Genomic DNA, 16,908 nt, shown 5'->3' on the forward strand with positions numbered 1-16,908 from the left:
CAAAAGTATCTTTCATTTGAAAATGAAACAAACAAGTGATGGATCAGATAACTGTTGCCTAACTAACTCAAATACTAAACCAAAGGCCAGAAAGTTTGGTCCACAAAAACTTGAATACAGTACAATATCACCACTAATAATTACATTATTTAAAATTAGTAGAGTTACATCAGATCATGTCCTTTAACCATAACTGAACACATGGTTTGGAAAGGTTTAGTGTGTTTTTTTTGTTGGTCTTCATATTGCTGTGTGTTGTTATGCAGCAACAGGCTATATGAATGAATAGAGAGTAAAATATGAAATGTGAACTTTTGTGTTATTTCTCTATTGACCCTACACTGCCCTGTAGAAAAACTGAAATATTTGTATCAATAGGCACCAACGGTCAAAAATAAATAAAATATTATAAGGAATATATTTACGTTTTTTTTCCCCTAATTGGTCTTATCAGAGCTTGAATCGTGTATATTTAAATTACAAATCAACGGAGCGGACGTTTTGATAGAAGGAACTTAATAAGGGATCGTTTGTTTCTTACCGGAGCTTTTAACGCTCTGGACTGTCAACAAACAAAATGGCGGCGGTTTGCTCAGAGCTCAACTGAACTCGACGGAGCCGATGGGAGGTGAAAACTTATAACGAAGGTAAATTATATCCGTTTTAACCCGATGTCTTACATCAATGTCGCCTTTATATATAGTCTGCTGTCTGTTACATCCTTAGTGAGATAATTAGATTACATTTTTAACGTTTTTCGTTAGAGGAGTCTGGTGAACTTGAAGCAGGATTTTCCTCCACATTTTTTTGTTTTTTCGACGGCTGCTGACTCTGCTGTTAACCTACTTTCTTGTTCTGGCCTAGTTAATCAACACTGATGCTGCTGCTTGTCAGTGAAATCGATGCTAATCCTGCCCGGGGCTTTGTACGTTGCCAGGACAACAGGCTTCAAACTCAATATTTGAAGGGCGATAAAAGGACGAAGCTCTGTCACATCCTCACTGTTCCCCCTGAAGTGCCTTCAAAAAACTGTAAATTTAGTACGGTATTTTAATCTGTCGTTGCGCTTCTCTGTAAACACACTTTATAAATAGGATTATTAAGTATGATTCCAGATTTCACTTTATTGTCATTTTTATGTAAACTGTGCTTAAAAACGAGATACTGTGCAGCGATCAAAAACAAAACAGAGAAATAGTGCAACAATAAAAATCTCAAATTGTCAAAAAGATCAAATAAGTGAGTGCAGCATTAAGGAAGTGAATCAATATTAAATACTAAATAGTTAATAATAAATACAAAATGCTCAAATAAATATGCTAAAAATGGTAGGGGGATAGACAGCCAGGGCTTATTGTGTGTTCAGTATTTGGAGCATAAACTCACTCACAGCTCATCAATTTATTTATTTTATGTCTTTGTAGGATTCATTTTATATAGTATATCTCTACAGTTTAGCTTCTCATATGGGGCAGTTCCTCTAAGTAATTTCTAACTGAAACAGTTATGCAAAGCAAGTAAACTCGTTTCATGTTACTAATCCTGAGTTCTGACACATATATTTCCATTAAAAGGGAAATAAAAGGGAATTTTTATATCTTAGTACATTATCATTCACTATTGGCATGGAGTAGCAGCTGTTTATTAATCTGTTGTTATGTCTTCGATTTCAGCTGACAGCTGGCTCCTCTGTCATTTACTCTGTTTTGCACCTTAAATTGATTTCATTTGCTGATAAGAAATTAAAATGTCATGTGAACTGTCTTCTATTTCAACTGGGATCATAAAGTTTTAAGCTGTATCCACCCAAAATTGAACTGAGGTGGAGAACAAGGATTTATATCCTTCCCCTCTTTCTTGTTGTGTTTTTTTATCTTTATGAGAGGATTTAATTAAAGCAAATCCTGATACATTTCTGATCTCTCCCAGGTCGTCAGAGCTGCTGGAGGCTGGACACTGAGCAGCGGTGAAATCATGGTGCTGAAGATCTTCTTTCCACAGTGCTGTAACCGGGCGGACAGCGGGCTGCTGGTGGGCCGCTGGATCAAAGGCCATGACTCGGCCGTGGTGCTGGCGGTCATTCACTACCCGTTCATCCCCGGGCAGGTCAAACAGTACGTCCAACAGGTCAGTACAGCTCTGGACCGCCCATTGTGTTGTATCGGGTGAAACTCACTGATTTATATCCACATTTTAACACATGCACTTTTATTAGTAAATCCAACAAAGATGATAATTAACACATGAATCAAAATTTAAAATGCTACAAAAATTAAATATACTACTCCACCCATTTTCTCCCAGATGCAGGCTCAGAGCGGGGTGGAGCTGTCGGTGCTCGGCTCCTGGAGTTTACCCAAAGAGGGTCAGGAGGGCATGGAGAGCTTCCTCCGAGACCTCAGCACCATCTTCCCCCAGAAGCGCTGGCTCCAGGTCAGCCGTGAGATCGGCAAGATGGGCTTCACCTGCGATGTTCTCAACCGGGATCAGAGTAAGACCGTCATCATCGATGTTCGTTGGGTTTCTGAAGTAGTTTAGGACAGAAAGGAATATCAAGGCTTTTAAATGCTCCAGTCCAGTGGTTCTCAAACTTTTTTATATTAAGGACCCCTAAACTGACACAAATTAGACCACAGACCCTCTCATTGGACAACATTTTAAAACAAACACCAGAAATTCACAAATATCTGTTCTGAGACTGAATAACGTTGCTTTTTTTAGTCAATGTACGTTCAAATTACTGTCAATGGCATGAATCTTTTGGAAAAAAATCTAGAATTTTCTGGACCAAAATGTGGTAAAATTTTGAGAAAAGGTTGGGGGGACCCCCTTGAACCCGCCCAAGGACCCCTGGGAGTCCCCGGACCCCACTTTGAGAACCACTGCTCTAGTCTATATAGTTAAAGGTTAAGTCCAAGATGTTTTAATAATTTGCTGTGTTTTGAGTACTTTCTAACATGAAAACTGTCCAAACTTTAATATCCATCAAGCGTATTTATTTCAAAGGCACTAAGAATGCTGTTTTTAAAGGGACAACGAGGAGTTTCTCCATTGGCAGAACGAAAAATTCTGTTACAATAAAAAAAAGTCTCATATTAATGTGGATGAATCTACGTTACCCACACTTGTTAATGGGCCCATTTTCGATAAATATATCGTTTTGTCTTTATCGTTATTTTGTTATTATTAGTGGTGGCGGAAATGCTGGGTGAGCCGACCAGCGTTTCCTTACTTTCGGTTTCGTGGCGAGTCATGAGAATAACGCCGCCGAATCATCGTTTATGGTCGGAACTACGACGGTATCTGATCGTCTTTGAACCTCTGACTTTAATTCTTGATGAATGAAAACATGAGTCCATCTTGCGCCGGTCAAAGAATTTCACGGTGCCCGCGGAGGCTCAAAAATGTAGTGTGAAAACGCTTTGCTTTTCCAAAATTCCTCGTTGTCCCTTTAATTTACAAAAAAATATTTGTTAAAAATGAGTTGATCTTTGTGGTGGCCAGGTGGAGGAGCTGCCCCGCTGAAGGTAAAAAAGAAGAAGGATGAGGAGGAGAAGAAGAGTGATGGTGAGAGCAGAGTTAAAGCAGAAGAGGGGGAAGAGGAGGAGAAGGAGAAGGAGGAGGGGGAGGAGGAGGAGGAGAAGGTGATCTTCGTCCACTACGAGCAGAGGAAGGTGATGCTGTCACAGCTTCACCCCATCGAGAATGGAGTTCCTGACCCCAAAACTGAGCCGCCGTCCGAGCTGCGACAGGTACGAGACAGAGACAAAGTAGTCGTCTAATTCCTTCCCAGTTGATTGTTGCGTCTCGTGTTTAACTTTCTCTGCTCGGCTGAGAAAACCCAAGGTCACGTCCCCACAGTATGTAGAGAGTAAAGTGTGACTGTGGCTCAGGGAGCAGGTTGATTAAAGCTCCTCCTCCTCTGCTCCAGATGTTCCACACGGTGGCCAACAACCAGCCTCTGTTCTTCATGGACAAATACGACGACGGGCCGCTGAAGTCGACGCACTGGCAGTCTGAAGGTCGCGAGGCGAGCATCATCGTGGAGCTGCTCAAACAGGCGTCCGTCCCGCTCTGTCTGCTCCTCAGCTGGCTGCTGTCCATATGGACATGGATCTGTAACATGCGGTACGAGGAGGGAAACCAGATTAGTAGATGAAAAGAAAAACAATAAGCAACCATTTTTTATAGTTGATGACAGTCATTGTTTTGTCCCGAGATCCTGAGTTTACAAATTGAATACCTGTCTGTGGTGACGATTTTCACAATTTTTAACAAACAGTTGATAACTCTTCAAGGAAATGTCACACTTTCTGAATCTTAAAGGGATAGTTCAACATTTTGGCAAATTGGCCCATTGCCATAATCCCTATAGTCATAGCAGTAGGTTCGTTACCTTTAATTGCCGGTGTAAGCTATTTTTAGAACAGCGAAGCAGAGCCGCGAGCTGCTCAGAGCTACGCTACGGTGGCTCATGGGATTTCTTGGTTTCCCTCATCAAACTCATCAAATACACAATCCAACAACTCCAAAACGCTCTGGTGGACAAGTTGTGACCTGCACATTCACCACGCTATGAGATAATAACGGAACATTATGAGACAGAGTTGTTTTCGAGGTAAATGCAGCGGCTGCTTGCCGAAAAACTGCCCCCGAAAGGAACCCGCATCAGCGGTTTTGCATGAATTTGCCTCGAAAACAACTCTGTCTCGTAATATTCCGTTATTATCTCATAGCGTGGTGAATGTGCAGGTCACAACTTATCCATGAGAGCGTTTTGGAGTTGTTGGATTGTGTATTTAATAAGTTTGATGAGGGAAACCAAGAAATCCCATGAGCCTCCGTAGCGTAGCTCTGAGCAGCTAGCGGCTCTGCTCCGCCGTTCTAAAAATAGCTTGCACCGACAATTAAAGGTAACAAACCCTTTAAGTCTCAAGATGAAAGATGCGAGTGAGAAGAGAAGATGAGATGAGAGTATCTCTGACGCTGTAACACTTCACACTTTCGCGGTCATTATCATCACTGTTATATTTCACCTGCAGGATTTTCAGTCTGTTCCCGCTCCGGTTCCTGTCCAGTAAACTGTCCACCTGCGTTCAGCTGAGCTACAGAACCGAACACATGAGGACGCTCAGTTCACCCAAACCTGCTGCTGGTCACACACAGTTCATGAGGTGAGTTTCTGCTATTTGTCTGTGTGCACTTTTCGCCTGATGGTGCAGTTATATGAAAGGTCATAAGGTCACAAATTTGACCAGGCGCCTCTCCTCCTCTCTCCGTCTGTAGAAAAGCCAACATCCTGGTGTCGTTCCTGGTCGACGTGGCTCTCGGCATGTTGCTCATCACGTGGCTCTACAGAGACAACCACATCACCATGTTGGCAAATACACTGGTGCCTGCAGCAGATGTAAGTGTCTGACTACAATGTATTTTGGTGTTTTGAGGCGGTCACTGTGTCAGGTTAAATGACCACTGGCCCCTAAGATGATGAACCTACTGTTTTCAAGAAAATGGTGACTCTCAAAATCTAAATTAGTGCCAAAAAAACACACTCATTTATTATGTAAAAGAACAAGATTTGTGTCACCGATGTGTAGTAGTAGTAGTAGTAGTAGTTGTAGTAGTTTGTTTATTCGATCTTGTGCAAAAATTGTTTACAGTCGAGCATCAATCACAATCAGTTAACCTTCCATAATACCGTCCTTAGTTCAACTAGTTCATAAATAGATTGTGTAGGCTGAAACTACCCTTTAATTCATTATTTCAGTAAAACCATTAAAGCTCTTCATGGTTTCAGAAAGAAGCAAGTATCTAATAATTAACAAATGAAGCCAAAAAATTAAATAAATAAATAAGTAAACAGCATTACAGCTGCAATCAAAACTCAATTGATCAATCCTTTTTATAGCTTTCTATCATACTATGTTTTAACCGTGAACCGTCCAGACACAGTTGAAGACTAATACTCTTCCTTTGCTCTTCCTTTACACCTCTGTGTGTGTTTTTTCTAGCATGTGGCTAAAGAGCTGGACCAGCTGCTGCAGTGGCTGATGGGAGCTCCTGCTGGGCTGAAGATGAACCGGGCCCTGGACCAGGTTCTGGGACGCTTCTTCCTCTACCACATCCACCTGTGGATCAGTGAGTCACACCAGGAAAAAAACACACACACACACACACACACACACACACAAAGCCAAGCTCCCACTCAGGGTTTATTTGTTTCTCTATTAGTTTATTTGTACATGTATCCCCATTAATCGTCACCTTCATGAGGTCTGAAGACCAACAACTTCAAATCAAAAGACACTCAAAATAGTCAAACAATTAAGTCAAACTACAAAAATATACATTATCAACAACAATCCATTATAATTAGTACAACAAATAGGATAAAAGCCTTTAAAATTGCCTAATATGTTCCTCAAAATATGTTTTCTTAATGTATGACACTTTTCTTGAGTGTCTTTTTGAATTTTGATTTATTATCAGTACCAATAAGATAAAGAAGGAGTCTGTTCCAATATGATATAGTATATGTACATAATTGACATTCACACTGACATAAAACAGGAAACTGGACTAAACACCTTGCCAACACCAACTCAAGGCCTCACAGCTTCACCTTCGTATGTATCTGTCCGTCCAGGCTACATCCACCTGATGTCTCCCTTCATCGAGGGGATCCTCTGGTACGGAGGCCTGTCCGCCTGCCTGGGCCTGACCTTCGCCCTCTCGCTGCTCTCCGACATGGTGGCGCTGCTCACCTTCCACATCTACTGCTTCTATGTCTACGGGGCCAGGTGAGACCACAACACATGTTTCATGTTTAGTTCTTTTACTGCTATGAAACAAAAGAGCAAGGGGTTGTACTGAAAACACGAGGAACACGTGAGGCTTTATTTTGAGACTTGTATGTTTTTAGTTTATGGTCCATGTGGATTTAAAAGTAAAATAAAGTCAATCTTTAATGTCCTGAAACGGGCAGATAGTGTTATAGCATGTTGCTTGACATTTAAAGACACAACAGACACTAAGGTAAGAGAGAGGAAGAGACAAAGAGACAAAACAGCACTGATGTACAATGGTGACACAGGCAGAACAACAAATCATAAGAAAAAGGAAAGTCCGCACACCAACAACAATAATTTATTATCACCGAAACAAGGGAGTAACGTTTCGGGTCAGAAACCCTTCCTCAAACTTAAGACAGGTGAGAATGCAAGCCTCTAATTATACCCTAATGGGTTACCTGATTGATCATGTGACAAAATGTCTATGTAGGTGTACAATATTATTATTATATATTTCTATTTTTTCATGACTTAGGCAGAACAACAAAGCCACAATCTATACAAAAGACTCTAGAGGAAGACTCTTGTGGCAACAGTTTTTTTTCCATCTCCACAGATGAGAAAGAATCAAATTTATAAATACATGAACATAGTGAAGGAATAAATAAATAAATACATGAAACCTGAAGTTGAACCATCCTTCGTGTAGCTGCTGCTAATTCTTAATCAAGGCAAAGAGCTGAGATGTTTAATCACTTCAAGCTTTTTAAAAGTGTGTCACTTCGTATGCACCGGAGAGTTATTAAACAGCCAGGTTCAGTCTGTGTCTACCTGACGAGCTAGAAGTAAATCTGCTCAGCAGCTCTGGAACAAATGATTTGCACAAAAAAAAAAAACCACCATATCACAGGTGGAGGCAGCATCTAATAAACAACACAGTCGAAAAGAGCTCAACAACAATGTGTGCTATTGAACAGCAACACATCTCTTGATTTCAGTGAGATATTGATGTTGTTTCACCAGTAGGGGGCAGTTTTCACAAAGTTTTGCCTATATCAGAGCTTCTTATTGACCCCTTTCTAAATGTGAATATTTCAATGACCTCCATCTGTGCCTGGAGCGTGAATGTGCTAAATAGAAAATGATCTGTCTGCTTTAAGAGTCAGGTCTTTTTTCTTTTTTTTTTCTGTACACACATTAAAGGGATAGTTCACCCTAGAATGATATTTCGCTCATTATCTACTCACCCTCATGTTGACTAAGGGCTGGAAGAAGTTTCAGAGTCCACCGTCCCTTCTCTGAGTTACAGGGGGTCTTGGCGTAGCAGTGCATGTCCATATAACGGCTGCAAAGGGACACCAGAGCTCTTCGTAAAAAAACACACACAAAAAAACATCCAAATACCTCCATGATGCTCGTATGTAATGTCCGTCTTGTGCTGAAGCCCCAAATTGCGTAATTGTCCCGAAAAAAATTTAAAAAAGTCTATATTTTAAGCTTGTTTGTAGCGGAAGCTTCTCGAAGCTCCTCTTCCTGGTCCGTCCAAATCTCGCGTGATTTGCGCCGGCGTCAGTGCGGTTACTGCGAATCACGCGAGATTTGGACGGACCAGGAAGAGGAGCTTCGAGAAGCTTCCGCTACAAACAAGCTTAAAATATAGACTTTTTTAATTTTTTTCGGGACAATTACGCAATTTGGGGCTTCAGCACAAGACGGACATTACATACGAGCATCATGGAGGTATTTGGATGTTTTTTTATGTGTGTTTTTTTACGAAGAGCTCTGGTGTCCCTTTGCAACCGTTATATGGACATGCACTGCTACGCCAAGACCCCCTGTAACTCAGAGAAGGGACGGTGGACTCTGAGACTTCTTCCAGCCCTTAGTCAACATGAGGGTGAGTAGATAATGAGCGAAATATCATTCTAGGGTGAACTATCCCTTTAATATTTTTCAGCTGATTTTGCTGTTTGACAAAAAGCTCAGGAGGTCATCAGACACAGTTGGAGCCATCTTCTTCTAGTGATAATGACAAATAATTAGAGATAATTATCCATCGTGAATTTCACAGCAACTTGAAATATGGTTTTTCAGGTTCCTAATCACAGACGAACGTCCTGATTTTACCAGCTTCCTGCTTCTAACAGAGAGTATTAATCATTTCATAAATTATTACAACAGCATGTGAGTTTATTTAGATTTTTGCAGTCTGAAAACAGATTGTTGTAGCTTCAGACCTGCTCAGGTTAAGAAACTTTGTCTCCGCGTGAACAACAAAACACAGATGTGAGTTTAGATGAAGTACTGCATCCACACGGACTCAAACACACATGGAGTCGTGCATACCGGTACTTGAAAGTACCTGCGTTGTTTATGAACAGAGTCGGTACAGAAAAGCTTTTGTTATGATCCCCTTAATTCAAACCGGTGCTACAACATATAAATCACCTGGATCCGACTGTGAGAACAGGATGTTTTGTCAGACGTCAGTGTTACATAACACAGATGTTTGCAAAAAAAAATGATTTAGTTGTCTCTTCCTTCGTTGTGCCTCAGCTGGTCGACACACGGCTGCTCTTTAGGAGAGGAAGATCAGGTTGATATCAGAGGTTTGGGGTGAAATATCTCAGCAACTGTTGGATGTATTGTCACGAGACTTTGTTCCCCGTCAGGAAATGTTGTAATAATGTTTGATCCTCCTTTAACTTCTCACTCATCACCACCAAGTCTAAATGTTTATGTCTTTGTGACCAAACACCTGCAGAGCTAACGACATTCTCATAAGCTTCAGTTTTCAGTAAAGCGGCTTTTGCTTCGTGAAAGAATTTAAAATTCAGAAATATTCGGGTGCATCAGAGGACTGAGAAAAACCTAAGAATAGCCGCCGGATCGTTAAGTTGTCGGCTTAATGGTTTAAAATAATATTATATGTTAATCTTCTGTCATTTGCTGACATGTGGGGATGCACGAAGCCAAAGTCCCAACATGTCATCTCAGGAAAAAAGTCCTGTTTGGTGGGATTAAAGGATAACGGAGCCGAATGGCTTTTTTTAATTTATTAAATTATTTATCACGAGCCTGGCGATTTTCTTAAATCTTAAAATGTTTCAAACGTGGATGTTAAGTCGTCGTTCAGGTGCACTCATCGTCGTTTGATTTTCCACTCGGCTCAGTTTGAACCTGGCCTCGTCCCGGCTGTGTATCTGTGTGGTGTGATGGAAGTCTTGAGCGCTGTGATAATAGTCCTGCATGCTGGAGGAGAGAGGAGCGACTAAATTATGCATTTGCTCTAAAGATAGGTCGGCTGCCTCGCCCATGGTGCATAATGAAATATTACCCACTTTCCTTGTTACATATTTATGCTCCAACAGCTCTTTGGTTGTGGGCGAGTGTGTGTGTTAGATTCAGTCAGAGACCCTTTGTCAGAGTCACTTATTAAATCTGTATGCCTGCACCTAAAAATATCTCCTACTGTGATCCCAATGCAACGGTCAACAATGGAGAAACTCGACTGAAGCTTTCTCTGATAATAATGGGAGTGTGATTAACAGATGGTTCTGAAATCTGATGCAGACATTTGTTTTCAGGCCACAGCGGATGGATCCGCCAATTTTAGGTTGTATTTATTTATTTGTCCACAGTTTCTAGCACCAGCACCTAAAAAGTAAAGCGACTCCACAGACAAGACATTACATCAAACACAGTTATGCAACTAATTCACATTGCAAATTATCAGTCAGCTCTGTGCACATAGAGTAGTTCTGTGTGTTTTTTTCATTTCCTCTTTTTATTCGCACTGTTGTGGTTTAGCGAGATAACTTCCTGTTTTATGCGCGATTGCGATACTGTGTCTTAAATGTATTGATGGGGATTTTATTGACTTTTATTTTATTGACTGAGTCCTGCATCAGATATGAGTCCTTTATCGGATCTCACTGGGTTCTGCCACGCTGCAACACTTCAAGTATATAGCTGAAGGCTAAAATAACTACAAAAAGACATCTGATCAACTTTGATTCGCTGAGAATCAGAGATACTGCCACGCTACTTTTTAATCTTCACTGCCTGAAAATGCACCGAGTAGCTGGAGATATGAAATGTTGATTAAAGGTATCTGACATCTGTAGCCGGATGCACTTAACCAGTCACTTACTGACAACTGACAACGCCTGATTGACGGCTATTAGGTGGATCAGAAAACAACGATCTGATCGGAATAGCAGCTGTGTGTTGAGTGCACACTTAAACACAAAGACACTTCAGACCGTTAACATGAATGAGCTGCAGCTGATGCCGTCTGCTGACATCATCATTTTAGCCAGTGTCAGTAACGATCGATGCAAACGACAGAGGTTTGAGAAATCCAGCTCTTCCGATGACAAGGATCTGGATCCAGTTTATCAGAATATATTTAAAGGGATAGTTCAACATTTTGGCAAATTGGCCCATTGCCATGATCCCTATAGTCATAGCAGTAGGTTCGTTACCTTTAATTGTCCGTGCAAGCTGTTTTTAGAACGGTGGAGCAGAGCCGTGAGCTGCTCAGAGCTACGCTACGGAGGCTAATGGGATTTCTTGGTTTCCCTCATCAAACTCATCAAATACACAATCCAACAACTCCAAAACGCTCTGGTGGACAAGTTGTGACCTGCACATTCACCACGCTATGAGATAATAACGGGACGTTATGAGACAGAGCTGTTTTAGAGGTAAATTCATGCAAAACCACTGATGCGCGTTCCTGTCGGAGACAGTTTTTCGGCAAGCAGTCTGTGCAAAATGGCTAAAGTGGGAAGAGCTGACTGGTCCAGTTCTCCCAGTAGATACTTAGACTCTGTTATTCAAATACACCACAACCCATCTCTGTCAGTCTCTCACCTCTGAGTCCTGTCTCCATTTGGTCCATTCGGACCCGGAGGAGCAGGGTAACTGGTATTTAACGTGTGTGTTGTTTTTCCATGAGGATATCATTAGCTGTGTGTGTGTGTGTGTGTCTGTCTGTGTGTGTCCCTGTCAGGCTTTACTGTATGAAGATCTACGGCCTCTCGTCTCTCTGGAGGCTCTTCAGAGGGAAGAAGTGGAACGTCCTGCGCCAGAGAGTTGACTCCTGCTCCTACGATCTGGACCAGGTAACACACACACACACACACACACACACACACACACACACACACACACACACACACACACAAACACACACAAACAAACCAAGTATTATAATCATCATTTTCTCAGAGATTTAGATGTTTACTCTGAGTGTTCCTGTGTTTGTGATGCTCCAGCTTTTCATCGGGACTCTTCTGTTCACCATCCTGCTGTTCCTGTTCCCCACCACAGCTCTCTACTACCTGGTCTTCACTCTGGTAAGATCACTCCACAAGTGAAGAAACTAGTTATTTCACAGCTTTCATTTGAGATATTTGAATTGCTGATCCTTATTTGTGGTTGTAAGAACCATAAACCATCTCAGTGTAGTTTTTACATCTCCTCTCTCAGCTTGATTGGTGTCGGCAAATCACAAGAGAGGAGGCTCTGAGTCTCTCTTTTTTGATTGGCTGACTGTTTGCTGAATGATTGACTAAACATAGAGCAGATTTCAGGTAAATACTCAGGGGAAACTAAATCCTGCAGAGTTAGATGGTGGGCGGGGCTTTGTAACTGATCTGTTGTGACATCACAAAGTTATAGAAGTCCTAATGGCTCTTTTTATGGCTCATTTCCTGACTACATGTTGTGTGCCTTTCTCTGTGAATTGAAGCTTTGATACTTTCACAGTATATAAATATAGAGACTAGAACTGCTTTATAATCAAACTACACATGGGCTTCTACCTTTATACAACATGGGGCCTTTAAAACTTCTTATTAAACTCCTTCCTCCTACGTGTGGGTCTGTACAGGCTGGATGTAAACTCAATGCTTTGCAGAGGCATTTAAGTGCAAGGTGGCGGCTCTAGTTGATAATAAAGATAATTGTTAGTTGCCACTCTAGATTCAGGGCAGCACAAGTGGCATGTGCAGTAATGCCCAACCACAAACCTGCCAAGCACAGACAGAGACTGTGCCAGGCAGGTTTTTGGAGTGCGTCTGCTGACGGCTTGTTTTTCAGACTGGAAGAAACACGGTGTCAGTCAGAGCTCAGTCGACGGGATCGGTCTGCCGCTGCAGAGCCAGAAAAACTGACAGAAAAATAACCAAAAAATTCTCTTTCCTCTCTCATGTCTTCGGATATCTTTTTACCCACTGTTCACCTTGACAACGTGTCACTATTGGAATCACAGCCCTCATCACAACAACATAAATCCAAGCTGACAACAGCTGCTGTCTCCTGCCACTCACAAACTCCACGGCCTTTTTTTTAAAATATACACACCGGGTGTGTTGTTTGAAAGTTATAAATAGATCCATGGGGGAGTTTCACATCACATCATGAAATAAATGTTTGATGTTTACTTGATGTAATTGGCCCCGCGCTCTGAGGTGTCACCTGGGGATAAATGCAAATAGCAGATTTCAGCATTGTTTTAAATCCACAAGTCTAACTAAGTAGTCCAGAGCCAGTTTTTATCCAAACATCTCACATACAACAACCCCGACCATTTTCAGGGGGATATGTTCGTTTTTTGTTTTGTTTTTTTACCCGTGTGTGTCCCTTTTGTCGTGCAGTTGCGGCTGGTGGTGGTGCTTTTCCAAGGTGTCCTGCACCTCAGTGTGGATTTCATCAACTCCTTCCCTCTGTTCGCCATGAGCCTCCGCATCTGTCGGCCCTACAGACTGGCAGGTACTTGAAGCTTATCAGCAATTCAGTTTGTTTGTGTGACACTGCATCAAACTTCAATACAATTATATATATTATTTGTGTATACAGTACGTGGATGGACAAGTGGTGCTTTTCAAGTACACAGTGTAATAATTGTTGTTGTGTGTTACAGAGGGGGTTAAGTTCAGGGTGCTGTGCGAGGAACCGGGGACGGCCCTTCACCTGCTGATGGAGGTAAGACGTTTAAAGCGTCCACATGTTCAAATCAAAGTTTGTTGGTGTCGTTGAACTGTTTTCCTCCAGCTGAGGACAGTTTGAAAGCGAGTTCCTCCTTTCATCCCAATCATCTGGAGAAAATTACCCTTTCATTTCCCGACCCTGTGGCCATTACAAACCTTTCACTAGTTAGTATTGATCAGTTTTCAGTGGCCTGTCCAATCCACCAAGTGAAGTGAAGTAAAGCGAAGCAAGACACTTAAGCTCATGTAACTTATGTTAGAGTGTGTGCCTTGTGCATTAACAGTAAAAGGGACATTGCAATTATGATTTCCTGTATTTATTTTCTTACTCTCAGCAGTTTCGGTGAAAGTTTGAGGAAGTACCTCTACAAGATTCAATTGTACAGTTTCGTCCAAATAACATCATGTATGATGCCGTTGCAATATTATGAAAAATATCACACACAGCAGGAAAGGTCATCAAACTGTTATTTTTCTCTATTAATCAATTTATGGTTTAGTCTATGGTATGGTCTATCTACAGTATTATTGTATAGTCTATTTACACCATTGTTTTGTCTGAACCAACTAACCAAGGTTCAAAAATATTTAGTTTACTGACAGAGAAGAACGTCTGCACATTGATAACGTTTGTTTTTTTGCATCTTTCCTTTAAAAAAGTTATCTGATCCTTTCAGCTGTGAGACGGTTTGCAAAACATTGATTATTTTTTCCTCCAGATCCACTTCAAGTGCATCATGGAGCACTTCTCCAATTGTGTTTTTATTTAAGTAACGCTATCAAGTACTTGAGCATTTTGTCTTTATCAGGCCGTTGTGTGTCTTTCTCCTCAGATCAACCCTCTGAAGTGCAGCACAGTGGTTCAGAACTACCGCACTCCCACTTACAGCTGCTACCCTAAAGACTCGTGGGCGGCGCTGGTCAAGAAACTGTTTGTCGGGGAGCTGATTTATCCCTGGAGACACAAAACCACCAAGGCTGACTGAGAAACACCAGCCAGAAAAGTGACAGAGAGTGAGGTAAAGAGAGCGAGTCGAGAGAGGAGGAGGAGGAGGGATGAAGGGAAGGAGGAAAGGGAAGAGACTGAATAAATAATGAGATTGAAACAGACAGATGGAGGCACAGAGAGGAAATGGGAAGCATGGGTGAAACTGGTACAAAGACCTCCGAGTTGAGCCGCTTTTATGTTTGATGGGAAGAACGTCAGGAAGAGCGAAGCGAAGCTGCCAAGTCGACAACACACTCACAACAGCCACAAACTAAAAAAACAAGCAAACAAGTCATGTGATGCTGTGATCGTAAAATAACCCTCAGTGCATGGTCAAGATACTTTATTATTTATAAAAACATTCCCAGGTTTTTTTTTAGTTTTTGTCCACATGTGAAATCCTGCTCCATAATTAGATACGAGCAGCTTTAAGCCGAAGTGAGCAGCACTTTTCTGTCCCTTAGGACATGGGTGTATAGTGCCAAACACCAAGGGACCAAAACAACTCCGTAATATTTTTTGAATATGAGATGATTAATGATAAAAACGAGCTGAACTTCAACTTGTGCAGATAAAATGTGAACGTATCTTTTACACTGTAAACGATTGTTGACCCTATTTCTCCTGTTAATGTCAGAGTAAACTCAACCAGCAAACAAACAACACTCCACAGACGCTTTGTGTTTTGGTATGTGTATCGTCGTCGTCTCCGGAGGTTAATCCCCGCTGTATTTGTGGACCCCGTGTTCTTTTCTGTCGTGTCACCATGTGGTCAAGCTATTCTGGGTGGTCTGTCACTGTTGGTTCATGTTATGCTGCTGTCATCCCCCCCTGGCTTATGGCATTTGTAAACCATGTGTCATGAGCTGGTGCAGATTATAATATGCAGATGCTACGTGTGTGTGTATATGTGTGTGTGTGTGTGTGTGTGTGTGTGTGACTACAGCGTTGCTCATCACGCCTGGCAGATATCACTGTTGCTTTACTGTCACATGCAGATTCTAGGTGATACGACACTGATGTCACTGCTGGTCATCTGACATATGGCTCCTTTTGTTCCACTGGTTGAACCCGTTCTTGTGTGAGCAACACCACACGCTGGTGACATCTCTAAATAACCAGTGGTGTATAATAGACATGTGCCATGAGATGAGCAGTGATGCACTAAGGTTTTAAAGGGATAGTGCAACATTTTGGCAAATTGGCCCATTGCCATAATCCCTATAGTCATAGCAGTAGATTCGTTGCCTTTCACTGTCGGTGCAAGCTATTTTTAGAGCGGCGGAGCAGAGCTGCGAGCTGCTCAGAGCTACGCTACGGAGGCTAGTGGGATTTCTTGGTTTCCTTCATCAAACTCATCTAATACACAATCCAACAACTCCAAGACGCTCTGGTGGACAAGTTGTGACCTGCACATTCACCACGCTGAGATAAAAACAGAACAATATGAGATGGAGTTGTTTTCGAGGTAAATTCATGCAAAACCACTGATGTGTGTTCCCGTCGGGGGCAGTTTTTCGGTAAGCAGTCTCTGCATTTGCCTCGAAAACAACTACATCTCATAACGTTCTGTTATTATCTCATAGCATGGTGAATGTGCAGGTCACAACTTGTCCACCACAGCATCTTAGAGTATTTGGATTATGTATTAGATGAGTTTGATGAGGGAAACCAAGAAATCCCATTAGCCTCCGTAACGTAGCTCTGAGCAGCTCGCAGCTCTGCTCCGCCGTTCTCAAAATAGCTTGCACTGAGAATTAAAGATAATGAACCTACTGCTAAGACTATAGGGATTATGGCTTGGGCCAATTTGCCAAAATGTTGAACTATCCCTTTAAGGTCCTGGGAAAAAAATGCTGTTACATGAGGATGATTTCAGGAATAATTACTATCATATAAAGTGCAGAAAACAAAGAACACAAATCAGATCGTGGTTTAAACCAGCGCTGGTCCTGCTTTATAAAGTTCACCTGCTCTTCAAGTACTTTGGTTGTTCCAGCATCTTGGAGAACCTGCCACATGTTCCTCTGTTTCTTTATGGAGGAAAAACTTTTGCACACCGGTTGACAGAAATGTGCGTCGGAGGAGGAGAACAACGTGGGCTTGGTGAAGAAACTCCTGCAGACTTTTT

The 16,908-nt window shown here is 41.8% G+C and overlaps 1 protein-coding gene across 2 annotated transcripts; it reads left to right on the plus strand.

The window, feature by feature from the left end:
* Positions 1 to 559: 559 nt before the first annotated feature.
* Positions 560 to 15,958, plus strand: pigq (phosphatidylinositol glycan anchor biosynthesis, class Q). Of its 2 annotated transcripts, XM_085783712.1 has the most exons (16): positions 560 to 647; positions 1,930 to 2,127; positions 2,305 to 2,491; positions 3,505 to 3,578; positions 3,609 to 3,752; positions 3,932 to 4,128; positions 5,043 to 5,174; positions 5,287 to 5,407; positions 6,012 to 6,138; positions 6,647 to 6,800; positions 11,809 to 11,920; positions 12,074 to 12,154; positions 13,457 to 13,571; positions 13,723 to 13,784; positions 14,623 to 14,803; positions 14,835 to 15,958. In XM_085783712.1, exons 2-15 carry the CDS (start codon positions 1,975 to 1,977, stop codon positions 14,773 to 14,775), a joined length of 1,812 nt encoding a protein of 603 aa, XP_085639838.1. In that variant the 5' UTR covers positions 560 to 647; positions 1,930 to 1,974; the 3' UTR covers positions 14,776 to 14,803; positions 14,835 to 15,958. The 2 variants fall into 2 exon arrangements, with proteins under 2 accessions (XP_085639838.1, XP_085639839.1); XM_085783713.1 differs by having other exon boundaries at positions 3,618 to 3,752; positions 14,623 to 15,958.
* Positions 15,959 to 16,908: the final 950 nt, after the last annotated feature.

Source organism: Trachurus japonicus, chromosome 8 (genome assembly GCF_045865225.1).
Source record: "Trachurus japonicus isolate A0001 chromosome 8, Traja_1.0".
NCBI lineage: Eukaryota > Metazoa > Chordata > Actinopteri > Carangiformes > Carangidae > Trachurus > Trachurus japonicus.